We start from the raw sequence: 24,699 nt of genomic DNA, 5'->3' as shown, positions 1-24,699 counted from the left end.
AAACACTTTTGTTAATGTTTTTTTTAATGAAACGCTACACTGGGGGTGTGCCGTCTGGAAGTGCTGAAGTGGCAGAGAGGGAGAGATACTAGAGGATGCGTCCCTTTTTACCTATGGGCCCTAGTCAAAAGCAGCCTAGAGAGGCTAGAGAGTTGTCTCTTATTGATCAAAGCCCCGTTTGGTGACGAGGCGTGGAGAGGCTGCGGTTGTCGAGGCGATGGTTCTTCAGGGCTGCAGCTTTGACAGACGCAGCTGCTGGATGCAGCCTGGAGCCGAGGGAGGGGAGGGAGTGGGTGTGCATGATCTCAAAAACTCAAGTAGGGCTGGTACGGTAATTGTATAACCGTGACGATGAAGAACGTAAATAAATAATCAATAACCATCATAACTGCTGTAATATGAAAACATTATTGTATTTTTAAGTAACTATATCCAATAAACCCTATAGCAGTAGTGTAAATGAATGATTATTCTTAACGATAGCTTTTCTACCTTAATCTGTCAAACTGTCTCCATCTCCTTCCTCGAACGATCTCTCCCTTTGAAGCTGTAACATGGTCTGCATCTATAGCCTACTATGCAGGGCAGGCTACAGTGTCTTGCGAAAGTATTCACCCCCCTTGGCATTTTTCCTATTTTGTTGCCTTACAACCTGGAATTAAAATAGATTTTTGGGGGGGTTGTATCATTTGATTTACACAACATGCCTACTGAAGATGCAAAATATTTTTAATTGTGAAACAAACAAGAAATAAGACGAAAAAATTGAAAAGTTAAGTGTGCATAACTATTCACCTTCCCCCCCAAAGTCAATACTTTGTAGAGCCACCTTTTTCAGCAATTACAGCTGCAAGTCTCTTGGGGTATGTCTCTATAAGCTTGGCACATCTAGCCACTGGGATTTTTGCCCATTCTTCAAGGCAATACTGCTCCAGCTCCTTCAAGTTGGATGGGTTCAGCTTTAAGTCATACCACAGATTCTCAATTCAGGTTCTGGGCTTTGACGAGGCCATTCCAAGACATTTAAATGTTTCCCCTTAAACCGATCGAGTATTGCTTTAGCAGTATGCTTAGGGTCATTGTCCTGCTGGAAGGTGAACCTCCGTCCCAGTCTCAAATCTCTCGAAGACAGAAACAGGTTTCCCTCAAGAATTTCCCTGTATTTAGCGCCATCCATCATTCCTTCATTTTGGACCAGTTTCCCAGTACCTGTCGATGAAAAACACCCCCACGTTATGATACTGCAACCACCATGCTTCACTGTGGGGATGGTGTTCTCGGGGTGATGAGAGGCGTTGGGTTTGTGCCAGATATAGCGTTTTTCTTGATGGCCAAAAAGCTCAATTTTAGTCTCATCTGACCAGAGTACCTTCTTCCATATGTTTGGGGAGTCTCCCACAACACCAAACGTGTTTGCTTATTTTGTTCTTTAAGCAATGGCTTTTTTCTGGCCACTCTTCCGTAAAGCCCAGCTCTGTGGAGTGTACGGCTTAAAGTAGTCCTATGGACAGATACTCCACCTTCAATCACCTTCAAGATTATCTTTGGTCTCTTTGTTGCCTCTCTGATTAATGCCCTCCTAGCCTGGTCCGTGAGTTTTGGTGGGCAGCCCTCTCTTGGCAGGTTTGTTGTGGGGCCATATTCTTTCAATTTTTTTATAATAGATTTAAATGGTGCTCCGTGGGATGTTCAAAGTTTCAGATATTTTTTTATTTATCCAACCCTGATTTGTTCTTCTCCACAACTTTGTCCCTGAGCTGTTTGGAGAGCTCCTTGGTCTTCATGGTGTTGCTTGCTTGGTGGTGCCCCTTGCTTAGTGGTGTTGCAGACTCTGGGGCCTTTCAGAACAGGTGTATAAATACTGAGATCATGTGACAGATCATGTGACACTTGGATTGCACACAGGTGGACTTTATTTAACTAATTATGTGACTTCTGAAGGTAATTGGTTGCACCAGATCTTATTTATGGGCTTCATAGCAAAGGGGGGGAAATACATATGCACGCACCACTTTTCCTTTTTTTTTTCTCAAATTAAAAAAAATATATATTGCTTTTTCATTTAGCTTCACCAATTTGGACTATTTTGTGTATGTCCATTACATCAAATCCAAATTAAAATCAATTTAAATTACAGGTTGTAATGCAACAAAATAGGAAAAACGCCAAGGGGGATGAATACTTTTGCAAGGCACTGTATATGTTTTATCCTGTTGGTAAAGATGCCAAAAGTATGCTAAAAGCCACCATCTCCGGCTGAAATGAACTACCAAATGCCATTCTTGGTAAGTGTGGACATTTCTAAGTGAATGTGAATCTGAGAGAAGTTGAAATCCATGCTAGGCTAGCAAACGTCATAATATACACTCACCGGCCAGTTTATTAGGTACACCCATCCAGTACCAGGTCAGAACCCCCCCTTTGCCTTCAGAACAACCTGAATTCTTCGGGGCATGGATTCTATAAGGTGTCGGAAACATTCATTGCTCAATTGGTATCAAAAGACCTAATGTGTGCCAGGAAAACATTCCCCACACCAGTACACCACCCACACCAGTACACCACCCACACCAGTACTCCACCCACACCAGTACTCCACCCACACCAGTACTCCACCCACACCAGTACTCCACCCACACCAGTACTCCACCCACACCAGTACACCACCCACACCAGTACACCACCCACACCAGTACACCACCCACACCAGTACTCCACCCACACCAGTACTCCACCCACACCAGTACTCCACCCACACCAGTACACCACCCACACCAGTACACCACCCACTCCAGTACTCCACCCACACCAGTACTCCACCCACACCAGTACTCCACCCACACCAGTACACCACCCACACCAGTACACCACCCACACCAGTACACCACCCACACCAGTACACCACCCACACCAGTACTCCACCCACACCAGTACTCCACCCACACCAGTACACCAGTACTCCACCCACACCAGTACACCACCCACACCAGTACACCAGTACTCCACCCACACCAGTACTCCACCCACACCAGTACTCCACCCACACCAGTACTCCACCCACACCAGTACACCACCCACACCAGTACTCCACCCACACCAGTACTCTAGCCACACCAGTACACCACCCACACCAGTACACCACCCACACCAGTACACCAGTACTCCACCCACACCAGTACTCCACCCACACCAGTACTCCACCCACACCAGTACTCCACCCACACCAGTACACCACCCACACCAGTACTCCACCCACACCAGTACTCTAGCCACACCAGTACACCACCCACACCAGTACTCCACCCACACCAGTACTCCACCCACACCAGTACTCTAGCCACACCAGTACTCCACGCACACCAGTACTCCACCCACACCAGTACTCCACCCACACCAGTACTCTAGCCACACCAGTACTCCACCCACACCAGTACTCCACCCACACCAGTACTCTAGCCACACCAGTACTCTAGCCACACCAGTACTCCACCCACACCAGTACTCCACCCACACCAGTACTCCACCCACACCAGTACTCTAGCCACACCAGTACTCCACCCACACCAGTACTCCACCCACACCAGTACTCCACCCACACCAGTACTCTAGCCACACCAGTACACCACCCACACCAGTACTCCACCCACACCAGTACTCCACCCACACCAGTACTCTAGCCACACCAGTACTCCACCCACACCAGTACTCCACCCACACCAGTACTCTAGCCACACCAGTACACCAGTACTCCACCCACACCAGTACTCCACCCACACCAGTACTCCACCCACACCAGTACTCCACCCACACCAGTACACCACCCACACCAGTACACCACCCACACCAGTACACCACCCACACCAGTACACCAGTACTCCACCCACACCAGTACTCCACCCACACCAGTACTCCACCCACACCAGTACTCCACCCACACCAGTACACCACCCACACCAGTACTCCACCCACACCAGTACTCTAGCCACACCAGTACACCACCCACACCAGTACTCCACCCACACCAGTACTCCACCCACACCAGTACTCCACCCACACCAGTACTCTAGCCACACCAGTACTCCACCCACACCAGTACTCTAGCCTGTACCAGGCAGGATGGGTCCATGGATTGATGATGCTTATGCCAAATCCTGACTCTGCTATCAGCATGACGCAACAGGAACCGTGATTCGGCGAAGCAGGCAATGTTTTTCCACTCCTCAATTGTCTCCTGTTGGTGATGGCGTGCCCACTGGAGACTCTTCTTCTTGTTATTAACTGGTAGGAACCCAGTGTTGGTTATGGCGTGCCCACTGGAGACTCTTCTTCTTGTTATTAACTGGTAGGAACCCAGTGTTGGTGATGGCGTTCCCACTGGAGACTCTTCTTCTTGTTATTAACTGGTAGGAACCCAGTGTTGGTGATGGCGTTCCCACTGGAGACTCTTCTTCTTGTTATTAACTGGTAGGAACCCAGTGTTGGTGATGGCGTTCCCACTGGAGACTCTTCTTCTTGTTATTAACTGGTAGGAACCCAGTGTTGGTGATGGCGTTCCCACTGGAGACTCTTCTTCTTGTTATTAACTGGTAGGAACCCAGTGTTGGTGATGGCGTTCCCACTGGAGACTCTTCTTCTTGTTATTAACTGGTAGGAACCCAGTGTTGGTGATGGCGTTCCCACTGGAGACTCTTCTTCTTGTTATTAACTGGTAGGAACCCAGTGTTGGTGATGGCGTTCCCACTGGAGACTCTTCTTCTTGTTATTAACTGGTAGGAACCCAGTGTTGGTGATGGCGTTCCCACTGGAGACTCTTCTTCTTGTTATTAACTGGTAGGAACCCAGTGTTGGTGATGGCGTTCCCACTGGAGACTCTTCTTCTTGTTATTAACTGGTAGGAACCCAGTGTTGGTGATGGCGTTCCCACTGGAGACTCTTCTTCTTGTTATTAACTGGTAGGAACCCAGTGTTGGTGATGGCGTTCCCACTGGAGACTCTTCTTCTTGTTATTAACTGGTAGGAACCCAGTGTTGGTGATGGCGTTCCCACTGGAGCCGCTTCTTCTTGTTTTCAGCTGGTAGGAACCCAGTGTTGGTGATGGCGTGCCCACTGGAGACTCTTCTTCTTGTTTTCAGCTGGTAGGAGTGGAACCCGGTGTGGTCGTCTGCTGCAAATCGCCCATCCGTGACAAGGATCAACGAGGTGCGCGTTCCAAGATGCCGCTCTACACACCACTGTTGTACTGTGCCGTTATTCTGTCTGGTTGCGGCCCACCTGTTAGCTTGTGCGATTCTTGCCATTCTCCTTCGACCTCTCTCATCTGTGAGCTGTTTCCCACCACAGGACTGGCGGTGCCCGGTAAACCCAAGACAATGTCTGTGTGTGAAAAGCAGCTCAGGAGGGCAGACATTTCAGAGATACTGGATCTGACACTACTGGCACACGGACGATCATACCACCCTCAACGTCGGTTAGGTCAATCATTTGGCCTATCTAACGTTCAATGGAACTTAAGGCCTCGATGCCTGTCTGTCTGCTTTATATAGCAAGCCAAGGCCACCTAATAAACTGTATGTGCGCAACAGCTGCAACTGCATGGCCGCGTGATAGACTTGTTTACCGCGGTTGCTAAGCAACGGACAACAAGGTGCTACTGCTGCTGCTGGAAGCAGCGCTGCAGACAGAGAGGAGAAAATAGTTCTAACGGTGACCGTGGACATTTGCTTGACAATTGACCTGCTTCTAGGGCTGTCTCCCAAATGGCAACCTATTTTATTTCCTATTATGGGCCCTGCTTTGAAAGTAGTGCACGATATAGGGGAATAGAGGGCCCTTTGGAACGCTAACTATTACAGATCTGTTATGTCTCTCCTTAGCTCGTCACAGAGATCAGGTAGAGAGAGAGAGAGAGCCTCCTCTCCTTCCTTCCTCCATATTCCCTCGCTGTCAAGCCTTCTGCCAGAACCCTTCCTGTCAAGCCCTGTTCATTACCCTTCCTGTCAAGCCCTGTTCAGCACCCTTCCTGTAAAGCCCTGTTCAGCACCCTTCCTGTCAAGCCCTGTTCAGCACCCTTCCTGTTAAGCCCTGTTCAGCACCCATCCTGTCAAGCCCAGTTCAGCAACCTTCCTGTCAAGCTCTGTTCAGCACCCTTCCTGTTAAGCCCTGTTCAGCACCCTTCCTGTCAAGCCCTGTTCAGCACCCTTCCTGTTAAGCCCTGTTCAGCACCCTTCCTGTAAAGCCCTGTTCAGCACCCTTCCTGTCAAGCCCTGTTCAGCACCCTTCCTGTCAAGCCCCGTTCAGCACCCTTCCTGTTAAGCCCTGTTCAGCACCCTTCCTGTCAAGCCCTGTTCAGCACCCTTCCTGTCAAGCCCTGTTCAGCACCCTTCCTGTTAAGCCCCGTTCAGCACCCTTCCTGTTAAGCCCTGTTCAGCACCCTTCCTGTTAAGCCCTCTTCCAGCACCCTTCCTGTCAAGCCCTGTTCAGCACCCTTCCTGTTAAGCCCTGTTCAGCACCCTTCCTGTCAAGCCCTGTTCAGCACCCTTCCTGTCAAGCCCTGTCCAGCACCCTTCCTGTTAAGCCCTCTTCCAGCACCCCTGTCTAAAGTGATGCCCATTAATAATTCCCTTTCTAGACTCAGACAGCATGAAAACATCCTCTCTCTCTCTGCATTCAGGATGAACTAGAAAAACACACAGACCCCATCTCTCATATTTTATTACAATGGAAACTGATTTCCTCCATTTCATCAGGCACTCAGGTGTGTGTGTGTGTGTGTGTGTGTGTGTGTGTGTGTGTGTGTGTGTGTGTGTGTGGGGGTCTGTGTGTGTTTGTGTGTGTGTGTGTTTGTGTGTGTGTGTGTTTGTGTCTGCGTCTGCTAATAATACGGCGCTCCACCACCGTTGTGATTGAAAAAGCTTCTTCCACATTCCCTAAACACACAAGTGGTGATCTCCACCCTGCTACCACGAAAATACTTTCACCTTGCCACCAAACAGCGAGCGGGTGACTGCAAAGCATTTCCCGGGACTGTGTCTCAAAACCTAATGTCTTTGGCTCGAGGATTGGACAGGTTTTTGACAGAGTTGTTTATTTGCCATGCGACGAGAGACGACGCTCCAAATGAACGTCCTCTACAGAACAGAGGCAAGGGCCAATTTGTCCCAAAATACAAATTGGCCCTTGCCGCTGTTCTGTAGAGAACATTCCTTTGGAGCGTCGTCTCTCGTCGCATGGCAAATAAACAACTCTGTCAGAAACCTGTCCAATCCTTTTAAAAACCTCCATATCAATGGAGTGGGAGAGAAAATGATTATGTTATTGAGCCAAATTACGAGGGTGGAGGGATTTTATCATAAAGTGGACCTGTCCAATGTGATTTTTTGTTGTTGTCAAAGGGTAGAAACTGGTAGATGTCTGGAACTCAGTCCAGACATGGCAGGCTCCTGGGCCAACAGAATGGGGGTGGATGGATACAGGAGGGGTGCATGTTGGCTGGCTGGCTGGCTGGCTGCCTGGCTGGCTGGCTGGCAGGCAGGCTGGTTGGTTGGCTGGCTGGCTGGCTGGCAGGCTGGTTGGTTGGCTGGCTGGTTGGTTGGCTGGCTGGCTGGCTGGCTGGCAGGCTGGTTGGTTGGCTGGCTGGCTGGATGGCTGGCAGGCTGGTTGGCTGGCTGGCAGGCTGGTTGGTTGGCTGGCTGGCTGGCTGGCTGGCTGGTTGGTTGGTTGGTTGGCTGGCTGGCGTGTGTTTGCGTACCCGTGTGAGTGTTTGTCGTGTTTGTACCCTGGTGACTTCTTAGCGAGATGAGAGGAACATCTGACCTGTACCCAGATAGACCCCGCCCACTGGGAGACAGGAAGTCAACCTGGTGCTCCCAGCTGTGTACACCAACCCTTCCTCACTCACCCATTCTTTCTTTTCTCTATTGTGTTATTGACTGTACGCTTGTTTATTCCTATGTGTAACTCTGTGTTGTTGTTTGTGTTGCACTGCTGTGCTTTATCTTGGCCAGGTCACAGTTGTAAATGAGAACTTACAACTTAACTAGCCTACCTGGTTAAATACAGGTGAAATAAAATAAAACTGTTCTAAGCCCTCCTCCTCTCTCTTCCTCCAGACGTCTCAGGAGTTTCTGAACCAGCTGATGTCTAAGTTGGGGGGTAAGAACCCAGAGGAGACGGGGGGGTTCCAGGAGGCCCCTCTGGCCTACGATGCTGTGTGGGCCCTGGCTCTGGCCCTCAACAAGACCGTTGGCCCCCTGAAGGCCAAGGGCCGCAGGCTGGAAGACTTCAACTACAACAACCGAGATATCACCGCCGAGATCTACCGTGCTCTCAACACCAGCTCATTCGAAGGAGTGTCGGTGAGTATCGTATATGTAACCACAGAGAGAGGATGGACGTGAGAGAGAGAGAGAGAGAGAGAGAGAGAGAGAGAGAGAGAGAGAGAGAGAGAGAGAGAGAGAGAGAGAGAGAGGGAGAGAGAGAGAGAGAGAGAGAGAGAGAGAGAGAGAGAGAGAGAGAGAGAGAGAGAGAGAGAGAGAGAGAGAGAGAGAGAGAGAGAGAGAGAGAGAGAGAGGTTAAGGGGATCCCCCAGCAACATCATAATTAACACGGGCACAACAACCTGGCCACAGCAGTCAAGGGAGTGATTGAAAAAGTTTCTTCCACATTCCCTAACACACAAGTAGTGATCTCCACCCTGCTACCACAAAAATACTTTCACCTTGCCACCATAGATTGGGTGAATGCAAGATTTCCCGGGACTGTGTCTCAAAACCTAATGTCTACATGACCCACCACTCTACCCTGGACTTGAACAGTCTTTACGACCAGTGCCACTTCCACAAGGAAGCACTCCCCACCTTTTCCAGGGCCCTGAAGGACATCCCCCTCAAACACAGCCCCAACACCTCCCACAGGAGCAACAGAGCAACGGACACCCCGCCTGACCAGCGAGACACCCTCCCGAAGGCCCCCAAGGAAGCCACTGTATTCCCACTGGTCAATCCAAAATGGGAATAACAGGGAGTGAGAGGAGAGAGTGAGTGTGTGAGAGAGAGGAACAGAAAGAGAGAAAAAACAGAAAGAGAGATGAATTCTCCAGACAGAGCTATACCTTATCCCCTGACACCATGAGGTAGACACATGAGAGACAGAAAGAGAGACAGAAAGAGAGAAAGAGAGAAAGAGAGGCAGAGAGAGAGAGAGAGGCAGAGAGGCAGAGAGACAGAGAGACAGAGACAGAGAGAGAGAGAGAGACAGAGAGAGAGACCGAGAGACAGAGAGAGAGAGGCAGAAAGGAAGAGAGACAGAGAGACAGAGAGAGAGAGAGAGAGAGACAGAGAGAGACAGACAGAGAGACAGAGAGAGACAGAGAGAGACAGACAGTGAAATAGATAGACCCTAGGTATGCAGACTCTATCTTTCCCTTGACCCGTCGCTGCACCTAAACTCAATATGACCGACTGATTAGATAATCGAGAATATGAAATACTATAAAAACATCCCTATAAAGGACAACGTGCTTCCAGCTTTCCTCTGCCTCTGAGTTGAACTAACATCGGCCAGTATGAAGGCCATGCACCGAGAGAACTCACGCCAAGAGAACCTACACCCAGGCCACAGCATCACCAGCCACATACCAACCACCTAAGACCCCCCCAAGCAAACCCTGGCCACACTCTATATGCCCCCCCCCCCCCCCATATCAGACCCCTTCATTTTACATGTCTAGAAATGAATAAGAAAAATACATCATCATTTTTTCTATTAATTTACCCCCAATAGAATCCCCATACATTATTGAAGACAGCTTCTCCACCAAGCTGTCTTCAATAATTCACCATGACAGCGCAATACACAAGGGGTGGAACAGTGGCAAAGGTACCCACAGGACAAACAGAATAATATTAGGCTGAGGAGAGATTAAATAGCATTAATACAACAACATAAAATTCTAAACTCACCTTTAGTTTACAAAGTTAAACAGATGTATTTTTTCTTCATAATAAGCAGGAGTGATAAGGGGGAGATCAACAATTTCCAGGCCCAGGGACATGTACTAGTCTGTGGAGACCGAAATGCCAGAACTGGACAAGATCTTGACACTTTCAGCACAAAGGGGGACGAACACCTACCTGGAGGTGACACCATTCCCTCCAAAATACTGTATGTCCCCCTGAACACAATTATGACAAAACAACCCCCCCAGAAATAGATCACAACTCCCTGCAGCTCTGTCGCACACTGGGTCTGTAATAAGTCAATGGTAGGCTACGAGGGGACTTCTATGGTAGGTACACCTACAGCTCATCCCCTGGCAGTGATACTGCTGACTACTTTATCACGGACCTCAACCCAGAGTCTCTCAGAGCGTTCACAGTCAGTCCACTGACTCCCCTATCAGATCACAGCAAAATCACACTCTACTTGAACAGAGCAGTACTCAATCACGAGACGTCAACGCCAAAGGAACTGCAGGGCATTAATTAAGACTATAGATGGAAGGACAGTAGTGCAGAAACCGACCAAAAAACAATTATGCAACAACAACTTCAAATTCTGGACAAAACATTTCACTGTAATAGTGAAAGTAGAAACTTGGCAGTAAAAAGCCTGAATAGTATATTTGACCTTTCAGCCTCCCTATCAAATATAAAAAAGAAAGCAAACAACTTAAGAAAATGGTCAACAAGGACACATGGTTTGATGAAGATTGCAAAAACCTAAGAAATAAATTAACAAACCTGTCCAGCCAAAAACATGGAGACCCAGAAAATCTACGAGTCTACAGCTTCACTATGGTGAAACACTACAACAATACAGAAATACACTACGGAAAAAGAAGGAACAGCACGTCAGAAAATCTGCTCAAAGTCATTGAAGAATCCATAGAATCTAACTACTTCTGGGAAAATTGGAAAACACTAAACAAACAACAACACGAAGAGTTATCTATCCAAAACGGTGATGTATGGATAAACCACTTCTTCATAGAACAAACAGCAAAAATATATACCTGATCAATTACAAATCTTAGAATCAGCTATTAAAGACTACCAAAACCCACTGAATTCTCCTATTACATTGAATGAACTACAGGACAAAATACGAACCCTCCAACCCCAAAAGGCCTGTGGTGTTAATGGTATCCTCAATGAAAAAAAGCTTTTGACTCAATTGGGCATGAGGGTCTGCTATACAAATTGATGTATAGCGATGTTGGAGGGAAAAAGATATGACATTATAGAATCCATGTAAACAAACAACATTTTCTACAGGGCTGTGGGGTGAGACAGGTATGCAGTGCTTGAGCCCCACCCTGTTCAACATGTACGGTATATCAATGAATTGGCGAGGGCACGAAAACAGTCTGCAGCACCCAGCCTCACCTTACTAGAGTCAAATATCTACTGTTTGTTGATGATCTCGTGCTTCTGTCCCCAACCAAGGAGGGCCTACAGCAGCACCTAGATCTTCTGCACAGATTCTATCAGACCTGGGCCCTGACAGTAAATCTCAGTAAGACCAAAATAATGGTGTTCCAGAAAAGGTCCAGTTGCCAGGAACACAAATACAAATTCCATCTAGACACCGTTGCCCTGGAGCACACAAGAATTATACATACCTCGGCCTAAACATCAGCACCCCAGGTAACTTCCACAAAGCTGTGAACAATCTAATAAACAAAGCAAGAAGGGCCTTCTATGCCATCAAAAGGAACATAAAATTCAACATCCCAATTGGGATCTGGCAAAGAACACTTGAATCAGTTATAAAACCCATTACCCTTTATGGTTGTGAGGACTGGGGTCCGCTCACAAACCAAGAATTCACAAAATGCGACAAGCACCAAATTGAGTCTTTGCATACAGAATTCTGCAAAAACTTCCGCTGTGTACTATGTAAAACACCAAATAATTCATGCAGAGTAGAATTAGGACGATACCCGCTAATGATCAAAATCCAGAAAATGAGCGGTTAAATTCTACAACCACCTAAAAGGAAGTGATTCCCAAACCTTCCATAACAAAGTCATCACCTACAGAGAAATGAACCTGGAGAAGAGTCCCCTAAGCAAGCTGGTCCTGGGGCTCTGTTCACAAACAGACCCCACAGAGCCCCAGGACAGCAACACAATTAGACCCAACCAAATCATGTGAAAACAAAAAGATAATTACTTGACACATTGGAAAGAATTAACAAAAAAACTGAGAAAAGTAGAATGTTATTTGGCCCTAAACAGAGAGTACACAGTGGCAGAATACCTGACCACTGTGACTGACCCAAACTTAAGGAAAGCTTTGACTATGTACCGACTCAGTGAGCATAGCCTTGCTATTGAGAAAGGCCGCCGTAGGCAGACCTGTCTCTGAAGAGAAAACAGGCTATGTGCTCACTGCCCATAAAATGAGGTGGAAACTGAGCTGCACTTCCTAACCTCCTGCCCAATGTATGACCATACTAGAGACACATATTTCACTCAGATTACACACACCCACAAAGAATTTGAAAATTAATCTCATTTTGATAAACTCTCATGTCTATTAGGTGAAATACCACAGTGTGCAATCACAGCAGCATTATGTGTGACCTTTTGTCACAAGAAAAGGGAAACCAGTGAAGAACAAACACCATTGTAAATACAACCCATATTTATGTTAATTTATTTTCCATGTTGTACTTTAACTATTTGCACATCATGACAACACTGTATATAGCCCTAATATGACATTTGAAATGTCTCTATTCCTTTGAAAGTATGTGAACTTACTGCTCAGTTTTGATTGTTTATTTCACTTTTGTTTATTATCTATTTCACTTGCTTTGGCAATGTAAACATATGTTTCCCATGCCAATAACGCCCATTGAATTGAGAAAGAGAGACAGCCAGATAGACGGCCATCGAGAGAGAGACATACACAGAGAAAGAGAGAGAGATAGATAGAGAGGCACAGAGAGAGAGAGATCGAGAAAGAAAGCGATGGAGATAGAGAGAGAAACAAAGAGAGAGAGAGAGGGAGACACAGAGAGAAAGACGGACAGCAAGAGAGAGACACAGAGACAGAAAGACAAACAGAGAGATTCAGACTGAGAAAGAGAGAGACACAGAGAGCGAGAGAGAGCGAGAGACAGACAGAGATGCGAGAGAGACCCAGATAACAACAAACGTTGCCACAACTTTAGAGAACGTTCCCTTACGTGTCTCATAAGGTCATTACTTACCGTTTTCATAGGAGAGTTCTAGTGATGTGCAAGGACTGTTTCCAAGAGATCATCCCCTTAATGTAAACAGAACGTCTTTAGGGAAGAATATTCTCCTAAACCTCAGAAAACTGAAAACATGAACGTTCTTGCAATGTTCCCAAGAAACATGTCTAGAACATTAATAGCTTATGTTCTGAGAACATTGCAACCACGTTCTGGGTATGTTTGGTGTGTGACGTTGATGGAATATTCTCCTAAACGTCAGAAAACTGAAAGAGAGAGAGAGGTGTTAAACTGTATACCACTTCCATTTTTTTTATCTTCGTTATTTTTCTTCCTACAGGGCCATGTTGTGTTTGATGCCCAGGGTTCTAGAATGGCCTGGACTCTTATTGAGCAGCTGCAAGGTACAGTACTCTCTCTCCTCCTCATGTATACAATAAATAACTACAAATGTCCTCACGGCTGGTGACATCTTGTCATTTTGAACATTAAACATCGGTATGGCATCAATCTTGGATCCGGGTAGTAGCATTTGTGGTGTACTAGCGTGGATGGCCAGTGCCCAAAATCCTTCAGTTCCATCCCTGAGTCCATAATCATGAGTATAAACCATATATAGTGCTCTAGAAAGTATTCACCTTGACTTATTCCACATTTTGTTGTGTTGTTGGATTAAATCAATGTTTATTTTCTTCACACAATACCTCGTAATGACAAATTGAAAACTTGCTATTATAAATGTTAGCAAATTCATTGAATATGAAATACAGAAATATATAATTTACATACAGGATCAGTCAAAAGTTTGGACACACCTACTCATTCAAAGGTTTTTCTTTATTTTTACTATTCTACATTGTAGAATAATAGTGAAGATAAGAAAACTACGAAATAACACATATGGAATCATGTAGTAACCAAAAAAGTGTTAAACAAATTTAAATATATTTTATATTTGAGATTCTTCAAAGTAGCTACCCTTTGCCTTGATGACAGCTTTGCACACTCTTGGCATTCTCTCAACCAGCTTCACCTGGAATGCTTTTCCAACAGTCTTGAAGGAGTTCCCACATATGCTGAGCACTGTTGGCTGCTTTTCCTTCACTCTGCGGTTCAACTCATCCCAAACCATCTCAATTGGGTTAAGGTCGTGTGATTGTGGAGGCCACGTCATCTGATGCAGCACTCCATCACTCTCCTTCTTGGTCAAATAGCCCTTACATAGCCTAGAGGTGTGTTGGGTCATTGTCCTGTTGCAAAACAAATGATAGTCCAACTAAGCGCAAACCAGATGGGATGGTGTATCCCTGCAGGATGCTGTGGTAGCCATGCTGGTTAAGTGTGCCTTGAATTCTAAATAAACCACAGACAATGTCACCAGCTAAGCACTATCACACCTCCTCCTCCATGCTCCACTATAGGGATGGTGCCTGGTTTCCTCCAGACGTGACACTTGGCATTCAGGCCAAATAGTTTAATCTTGGTTTCATCAGACCAGAGAATCTTTCTCATGGTCTGAGAGTCCTTTAGATGCCTTTTGGCAAACTCCAAGCCGGCTGTCATGTGCCTTTTACTGAGGAGTGGCTTCTGTCTGGCCACTCTATCATAAAGTCCTGATTTGTGGCGTCCTGCATAGATGGTTTACCTTCTGGAAGGTTCTCCCATCTCCACAAAGGAACTCTGGAGGTCTGTCACAGCGACCATCGGGTTCTTGGTCACCTCCCTGACCAAGGCCCTTCTTCCCCCCCGATTGCTCAGTTTGTCCGGGCAGCCAGCTCTAGGAAGAGTCTTGATGGTTCCAAACTTCTTCCATTTAAGAATGATGGATGCCACTGTGTTTTGGGGGACCGTCAATGCTGCAGAAATGTTTTGGCACCCTTCCCCAGATCTGTGCCTCGACACAATCCTGTCTCTGAGCTCTACGGACAATTCCTTCAACGTCATTGCTTGGTTTTTGCTCTGACATGCACTGTTAACTGTGGGACCTTATATAGACAGGTGTGTACCTTTCCAAATCATGTCCAATCAATTGAATTTACCACTGGTGGACTCCAATCAAGTTGTAGAAACATCTCAAGGATGATCAATGGAAACAGGATGCACCTGAGCTCAATTTCGAGACTCATAGCAAAGGGTCTGAATACGGATGTAAATAAGGTATTTCTGTTTTTTATTTGCAATACATTTGCAAAAATGTCTAAAAACCTGTTTGCACTTCGTCATTATGGTGTATTGTGTTTAGATTGATGAGGGAAAACATGTATTTAATCAAATTTGGAATCAAGTTGTAACGTAACAACATTTGGAAAAAGGGAAGGGGTCTGAATCCTAATGCACTGTGCAGTAAACTTTAATCCTGTTTACACAATGTAAACAGTACGTTCTGCCATTGGTATCTTATAACCTATATATACCTTATAACCTATAACTTTAACCATTTGACAAGTGTAGATTTATCGAATTCTGTTTTTTATTCTCTACCAATCACAATCCATTTACACATTGCTGACAAGTATTTCATAAAAATACAATATGTTCCATATACTGAATTTACTAACAATATGAGGTTTCTTATCTCCACTGAAACTCCTCATGTTTTGAGGGGGTTTGGCTTCTGTGTGTGTGTGTTGACGGGTTAGGTTTATGTGTGTGTGTGTGTGTGTGTGTGTGTGTGTGTGTGTGTGTGTGTGTGTGTGTGTGTGTGTGTGTGTGTGTGTGTGTGTGTGTGTGTGTGTGTGTGTGTGTGTGTGTGTGTGTGTGTGTGTGTGTGTGTGTGTGTGTGTGTGTGTGTGTGTGTGTGTGTGTGTGTGTGTGTGTGTGTGTGTGTGTGTGTGTGTGTGTGTGTGTTGAGGGGATAGGTTTATGCCCAGACACATCTGTTCAGTAAGTCTCATGAACAATAAGGGTCTCAATATTGTCCCCTGGCGCAGCTGTACTTACTCATATACAATTATAGCAGAAAAAAATTAAATGAACATGTGCATAAAAAGTTAATAGCTCCTTAAATATTTCAGTCAATGTTGGAGGGTTTCCCTAATGAGCTATTCTGAAAGGTATCAGTTCTTCTTGCAATTACAATAAACCCGAAAGCCCAGTGCTTTAGTTTAGCATAAACGCTGCTACAGTCATGTTTTAAAAATCTCCATGAGGAGAGAGACAGACAGAGACGAGAGGGAGAGGGAGACGGAGACGAGAGAGAGAGAGACGGAGACGAGAGGGAGAGAGCGAGAAAGAGAGAGAGACAGACAGAGACGAGAGGGAGAGGGAGAGAGCAAGAAAGAGAGAGAGACAGACAGAGACGAGAGAGAGAGAGAGAGAGAGAGAGAGAGAGAGAGAGAGAGAGAGAGAGAGAGAGAGAGAGAGAGAGAGAGAGAGAGAGAGAGAGAGAGAGAGAGAGAGAGAGAGAGAGAGAGAGAGAGAGAGAGAGAGGCAGAGACGAGAGGGAAAGGGAGAGAGCGAGAGACAGACAGACAGACAGACAAAGATCAAGAGAGAGAATGACAGACAAATAGACAGACAGACAGAGATGAGAGAGAGACCCAGATAGCAACAAACATTCCCACAACTTCAGAGGGGGAAGAGAGACAGAGATACAGAGACAGAGATATAGAGAGACAGATATACAGAGACCGAGATATAGAGAGACAGAGAGAGAGAGAAACAAAACAAAACAAACAAACCAAAACAAAGGTCTTTTCATGTTTTGTCGATTTCAAAAAAGCTTTTGACTCAATTGGGCATAAGGGTCTGCTATACAAATTGATGGATAGCGATGTTGGGGTATAAAGATACGACATTATAGAATCCATGTAAACAAACAACAAGTGTGGGGTTAAAATTGACAAAAAACACACACATTTCTTTCCACAGTGCCGTGGGGTGAGACAGGGATGCAGCTTAAGCCCCTCCCTCTTCAACATATATATCAACGAATTGGCGAGCGCACTGGTGAACAGTTCGCACTGGCGAATTGTCGAACAGTCTGCAGCACCCGGCCTCACACTACTAGAATCTGAAGTCAAATGTCTGATTCATCATGGGGAGCAATTTCCAAATACCTGAAGGTACCACGTTCATCTGTACAAGGAAGGAGATGCATTCTGTCTCCTAGAGATGCACGTACTTTGGTGCGAAAAGTGCAAATCAATCCCAGAACAACAGCAAAGGACCTTGTGAAGATGCTGGAGGAAACAGTTACAAAAGTATCTATATCAACAGTAAAACGAGTCCTATATCGACATAACCTGAAAGCCCGCTCAGCAAGGAAGAAGCCACTGCTCCAAATCCGAACTAAAAAAGCCAGACTACGGTTTGCAACTGCACATGGTGACAAAGATCGTACTTTTTGGAGAAATGTCCTCTGGTCTGATGAAACAAAAATAGAACTGTTTCGCCATAATGACCATTGTTATGTTTGGAGGAAAAAGGGGGAGGCCTGCAAGCCGAAGAACACCATCCCAACTGTGAAGCACGGGGGTGGCAGCATCATGTTGTGGGGGTGCTTTGCTGCAGGAGGGACTGGTGTACTTCACATAATAGATGGCATCATGAGGGAGGAAAATTATGTGAATATATTGAAGCAACATCTCAAGACATCAGTCAGGAAGTTACAGCTTGGTCGCAAATGTGTCTTCCAAATGGACAATGACCCCAAGCACACTTCCAAAGTTGTGGCAAAATGGCTTTAAGGACAACAAAGTCAAGGTATTGGAGTGGCCATCACAAAGCGCGGACCTCAATCCCATAGAAAATTTGTGGGCAGAACTGAAAAAGCATGTGCGAGCAAGGAGGCCTACAAACCTGACTTCGTTACACCAGCTCTGGAGGAATGGGCCAACATTCACCCAACTTATTGTTGGAAGCTTGTGGAAGTGTGTAAACTTCTGACCCACTGGGATTGTGATGAAAAAAATAAAAGCTGAAATAAATAATTCTCTCTACTATTATTCTGACATTTCACATTCCTAAAAGAAAGTGGTGATCCTAACTGACTTAATACAGGGAATTTTTCCTGGGATTAAATGTCAGGAATTGTGAAAAACTGAGTTTAAATGTATTTGGCTAAGGTGTATGTACACTTCTGACTTCAACTGTAAGTGCCTTATATTATATATTATAAATGCCATGCTATTGTTTGAGGAGAGCGCCTAACAACAAAATACTTTTTTTCAACGCGATAGGTTTGATAAATTCACCTCTGAAGGTGAAATGTGTACTTACATTCTGAAATCTTGCTCTGATTTATCATCCAAAGGGTCCCAGAGATAACATGAAGTGTCGTTTTGTTAGATAAAATCCTTTTTCATATCATCACAAGGTCCATATAGCATGCACGATCGATTTAGAATTTCCACTCGTTCAATTTGCAAGAAAGGAATCTGTGAAAATCTTACCCTAAACGTTGTTTGAACGAGTCAAATCACGTTCGTATCTATTCCTCAGAGATCCTAGAAGGTAACAAGACTTCACGATTTCATTAGGGGTGTAGTATATCCTATAGGACACCATATTTGGTCAGAGAGCGATGCCTTCATGGCACACCGATGACGTCGGCGGCCATCACTTGAACGACTGTGTCTTTGTCAAATAAGAACCAATCGGGGTCAAACAAAGCTAGCTAAATAGCCAATGAGCTGAGCGTTACGGGAATATCCGGAAACCATGTATATGTGTTAAAATGTAATTTCTAACCTTGTACGACAGCATGCCTTTTTATTCAGAGTTATGAAGTTATGAAACTGTTTGATTTGCAAATGTTGAACTTATAATATGGCTACTAATACTTGGAAAGCTTAATCAAAGTCCAAGTATACAGGTTTGACGATATTCTTGAAGAAAAATTGAATCAAATTCCATTTTTGATACATTCCAAAAATGGAATTCACGATTTGCCCAAATGTACCTGTGGACTTCACACTAAAACTCTTGTAGGTCAGGCATTCTTCAAGATATCCATCTGAAACTTTGCACTGCTGCCAGCACTATCAGAATTACAAGCGAGAGTTTCTACCATCTTGCATTTCAAAGATGGTGGTAGAAAAAGACTGGTTTGTTTTATTTTGGTATTATCTTTTACCAGATTTATTCTCCTACATTCCTTTCACATTTCCACCATCGTCAAAGTGTTTCCTTTCAAATGGTACCAAGAATATGCATATCCTTGCTTCAGGTCCTGAGCTACAGGCAGTTAGATGTCGTTTAGGCGAAAATTGAAAAAAAGGGGGCTATCCCTAAGAAGTTTTAATTTTAACAGACAGTACACAGTGGCAGAATACCTGACTACTATGGCTGACAAACTTAAGGAAAGCTTTGACTATGTTCAGACTCAGTGAGCATAGCCTTGCTATTGAGAATGGCCGCCGTAGGCAGACCTGGCTCTCAAGAGAAGACAGGCTATGTGCACACTGCCCATAAAATGAGGTGGAAACTGAGCTGCACTTCCTAACCTCCTGCCAAATGTATGACCATATTAGAGACACATATTTCCCTCAGATTACACAGACCCATTAAGAATTTGAAAAGAAGTCAAATTTTGATAAACTCCCATATCTATTGGGTGAAATACCAGTGTGCCATCACAGAAGAAAGATTTGTGACCTGTTCCCACAAGAAAAGGGCCACCAGTGAAGAACAAACACCATTATGTTCAAACAACCCATATTTATGTTTATTTATTTTTGTAACGGCTGACGCTCTCCTCATCCTCGGAAGAGGTGAGGAGAGAAGGATCTTCAGACCAAAACGCAGGCTCAGGGAAATAAGCCATCTTTATTATAAATACGACGGCAACACGAAACAAAACAAAACACTTTCAAAACTACAAAAACAAGAAAACGACGTAGACGACAAAACCTGAAACATGAACTTACTTAACTGAAACGTAAAACTCACGGACAGGAAACAGACTACATCGAAATGAAACAAACCGTAACAGTCCCGTATGGTGCGACAAACACTGACACAGGAGACAACCACCCACAAACAAACACTGTGAACAGCCTACCTAAATATGACTCTCAATTAGAGGAACGCCAAACACCTGCCTCCAATTGAGAGCCATACCAGGCAACCCTAAACCAACATAGAAACAGATAACATAGAATGCCCACCCAAACTCACGTCCTGACCAACTAACACACAAAACTAAACAGAAAACAGGTCAGGAACGTGACATAACCCCCCCCTCAAGATGCGTACTCCGAACGCATCACCAAAAAGTCCAGGGGAGGGTCTGGGTGGGCATCTGACCACGGTGGTGGCTTAGGCTCCGGGCGTGGTTCCCACCCCACCATATTCAATCCCCGCTTCCGTAGCCTCCCCACAATGACCACCCTCCAAATAACCCCACCTAAATTTAGGGGCAACACCAGAATCAAGGACAGCTCTGGGACAAGGTAGCTCAGGACATAGGGATAGCTCAGGACAGAGGGATAGCTTAGGAGAGAGAGGTAGCTCAGGATAAAGAGGTAGCTCAGGATAGAGGGGCAACTCCGGACTGAAGGGCAGCTCCGGACAGAGAGACAGCTCTGGACTGAGGGGCAGTTCTGAATTACTAGCCGCTTCTGGCTGAGGGACAGCTCATGGCTGACTGACGGCTCTGGACGCTCATGGCAGGCTGACGGCTCTGGACGCTCATGGCAGGCTGACGGCTCTGGACGCTCATGGCAGGCTGACGGCTCTGGACGCTCATGGCAGGCTGACGGCTCTGGACGCTCATGGCAGGCTGACGGCTCTGGACGCTCATGGCTCTCTGACGGCTCTGGCTGCTCATGGCTCGCTGACGGCTCTGGCTGCTCATGGCTCGCTGGCGGCTCTGGCTGCTCATGGCTCGCTGGCGGCTCTGGCTGCTCATGGCTCGCTGGCGGCTCTGGCAGATCCTGTCTGGCTGGCGGCTCTGGCAGATCCTGTCTGGCTGGCGGCTCTGGCAGATCCTGTCTGGTTGGCGGCTCTGGCAGATCCTGTCTGGTTGGCGGCTCTGGCAGACCCTGTCTGACGGACGGCTCTAGCGGCTCCTGTCTGGCGGGCGGCTCTAGCGGCTCCTGTCTGGCGGACGGCTCTAGCGGCTCCTGTCTGGCGGACGGCTCTGTAGGCTCATGGCAGACGGGCGGCTTTGCAGGCTCATGGCAGACGGGCGGCTTTGCAGGCTCATTGCAGACGGGCGGCTCAGACGGCGCTGGGGAGACGGATGGCTCAGATGGCGCTGGGGAGACGGATGGCTCAGATGGCGCTGGGGAGACGGATGGCTCAGATGGCGCTGAGGAGACGGATGGCTCAGATGGCGCTGGGTAGACGGATGGCTCTGGCCGGATAAGGCGCACTGTAGACCTGGTGCGTGGTGCCGGAACTGGAGGCACCGGGCTAAGGACACGCACCTTCATACTAGTGCGGGGAGCAGGGACAGGGCACACTGGACTCTCAAAGCGTACTCTATACCTGGTGCGTGGTACCGGCACTGGTGGCACCGGGCTGAGGGCACGCACCTCAGGACTAGTACGGGGAGAAGTGACAGTGTGTACAGGACTTAGGAGACGCACAGGTGGCTTAGTGCGTGGGGCCGGAACTGGAGGCACCGAACTGGATACACGCACTATAGGGAGAGTGCGTGGAGGAGGAACAGGGCTCTGGAAATGCACTGGTAGCCTAGTGCGTAGTGTAGGCACTGTAGGTACTAGGCTGGGGCGGGGAGGTGGCGCCGGAAATACCGGACCGTGCAGGCGTACTGGCTCTCTTGAGCATTGAGCCTGCCCAACCTTACCTGGTTGAATGCTCCCGGTCGCCCGACCAGTGCGGGGAGGTGGAATAACCCGCACCGGGCTGTGTAGGCGAACCGGGGAAACCATGCGTAAGGCAGGTGCCATGTATGCCGGCCCGAGGAGACGCACTGGAGACCAGACGCGTTGAGCCGGCCTCATGACACCTGGCTCAATGCCCAATCTAGCCCTACCAGTGCGGGGAGGTGGAATAACCCGCACCGGGCTATGCACACGTACAGGAGACACTGTGCGCTCTACTGCGTAACACGGTGTCTGCCCGTACTCCCGCTCTCCACGGTTAGCCTGGGAAGTGGGCGCAGGTCTCCTACCTGCCCTTGGCCCACAACCCCTTAGCCCCCCCCCCCAAGAAATTTTTGGGAGTTACTCACGGGCTTTTCGGGCTTCCGTGCAAGACGCGTCCCCTCATAACGCCGGTTCCCTTCTCCGGTTGCCTCTGTTCTCCTCAGTGCCTCCACCTGTTCCCATGGGAGGCGATCCCTTCCAGCCAGGATCTCCTCCCATGTGTAGCAACCTTTACCGTCCAATACATCGTCCCAAGTCCATTCCTCCTTCTTTCGCTGTCCCTTACTCCGTTTACACCGCTGCTTGGCTCTGGATTGGTGGGTGGTTCTGTATCGGCTGACGCTCTCCTCATCCTCGGAAGAGGTGAGGAGAGAAGGATCTTCAGACCAAAACGCAGGCTCAGGGAAATAAGCCATCTTTATTATAAATACGACGGCAACACGAAACAAAACAAAACACTTTCAAAACTACAAAAACAAGAAAACGACGTAGACGACAAAACCTGAAACATGAACTTACTTAACTGAAACGTAAAACTCACGGACAGGAAACAGACTACATCGAAATGAAACAAACCGTAACAGTCCCGTATGGTGCGACAAACACTGACACAGGAGACAACCACCCACAAACAAACACTGTGAACAGCCTACCTAAATATGACTCTCAATTAGAGGAACGCCAAACACCTGCCTCCAATTGAGAGCCATACCAGGCAACCCTAAACCAACATAGAAACAGATAACATAGAATGCCCACCCAAACTCACGTCCTGACCAACTAACACACAAAACTAAACAGAAAACAGGTCAGGAACGTGACAATTTTCCCTCTTGTACTTTAACTATTTGCACATCGTTACATCACTTTTGTAACTTTTGTGAGTTTGTTTGTATTATTTATTTCACTTTTGTTAATTATCTATTTCACTTGCTTTTTCCCATGCCAATAAAGCCCGTTGAATAGACAAACAGAGACAGACAGACAGACACACACAGACAGACAGACAGACAGACAGACACAGACAGACAGACAGACAGACACAGACACACAGAGACAGACAGACAGACAGACAGACAGACAGACAGCCAGACAGCCAGACAGACAGACAGACAGACAGACAGACAGACAGACAGACAGACAGACAGACAGACAGACAGACAGACAGACAGACAGACAGACAGACAGACAGACAGACAGACAGACAGACAGACAGACAGACTTCTCCAAATTGTGTCAAGGGTGTATTTGTCTCCTATAAATCCTTCTCCTCTTTACGTTAATATGGGCTTGTCTTATTCCTTTCATTTAAATTGTTTATGTTGACGTCCATGCCTACGCATTGAGCAGTACTGTAGCCATGGTGATAAGAGAGGGAGAGGTAAGAGTACTCGTAGTGGTGAAACTCGGGTAAAAATAACTAGATTTTTCTTTATTTTGCTTTTGTTTTTTTTACATTTTCTCCTCTTAGCCCTCCCCTTGTGGCTTCCTGGCAGCCTCCTCTGTCACACAGGAATGGTGTCGATAGCGTCGTCTTATCTCTGGCTACGTCAGGCTGGCTGCCTGTGAGAGAGGCAGGCAGTGAGGTGGTGTTAGTTGGTTTGGCTGGCTGCGTTTTGATCGTTGTGCCTGTGTTCAATCTGTCTGCTGCGTTGTGTCTGTTCTGACAGTGCCTGTGTCGGTGACTCATGTCGTCTCTCATGTGGGAAAACACTCTTTGTTTTTGTGGCGGCTGATGAAAAATTAAGCTTGTTTTCCCCAATCTCCTCTCATCTCTGTTGCTTCCCCCACCGTCCCAGAAAAGGAAGTGTTGTTTTGATTAATAATTTACTCAACGCTAATTGGAGTGGGTTTAGCCCAGGGCAGTTTGGAAGGGGTTTGGTTCTGGATGTAGTAGAATGCAGCGCAGGGTAAGTGGGCATGAGCTGCTTCTCAGTCAGCCAGCAGCTACTGTATACCTACTGCATACCTACTGGATATCTACTGCACACCTACTGCATACCTACTGCATACCTACTGCAGATCTACTGCATATCTACTGCATATCCACTGCATACCTACTGCATACCTACTGTATATCTACTGCATATCCACTGCCTATCCACTGCATATTCACTCATATCCAGTTCATATGTACTGCATATCTAATTCATATCTACAGCATTTCCACCTCAAATATACTGTATTCACACTTTATATATACTGCATATCTACTGTATATCTACTGCATATCTACTGCATATCTAATGTCTACTGTATATCTACTGTCTACTGTATATCTACTGCATATCTACTGTCTACTGTATATCTACTGTCTACTGTATATCTACTGTCTACTGTATATCTACTGCACATCTACTGTCTACTGTATATCTACTGTATATCTGTCTACTGCATATCTTCTGCATATCTACTGCTGATCTACTGTCTACTACATATC

General features: G+C 46.5%; 1 protein-coding gene across 1 annotated transcript in view; it reads left to right on the top strand.

Moving 5' to 3' along the window:
- The window catches only part of LOC139559107 (gamma-aminobutyric acid type B receptor subunit 1-like), a 239,464-nt gene that overhangs the window by 149,688 nt on the left and 65,077 nt on the right, over positions 1-24,699 (top strand). The window contains exons 12-13 of the mRNA XM_071374826.1: positions 8,109-8,354; positions 13,544-13,607. Coding sequence (XP_071230927.1) covers positions 8,109-8,354; positions 13,544-13,607 — 310 coding nt within the window. The remainder of the gene's footprint in view (positions 1-8,108; positions 8,355-13,543; positions 13,608-24,699) is intronic.

The sequence above is a fragment of the Salvelinus alpinus genome, chromosome 29 (assembly GCF_045679555.1).
Source record: "Salvelinus alpinus chromosome 29, SLU_Salpinus.1, whole genome shotgun sequence".
NCBI classification, from domain to species: Eukaryota; Metazoa; Chordata; class Actinopteri; order Salmoniformes; family Salmonidae; genus Salvelinus; species Salvelinus alpinus.
This window is presented reverse-complemented; position numbering and strand designations above follow the sequence as displayed.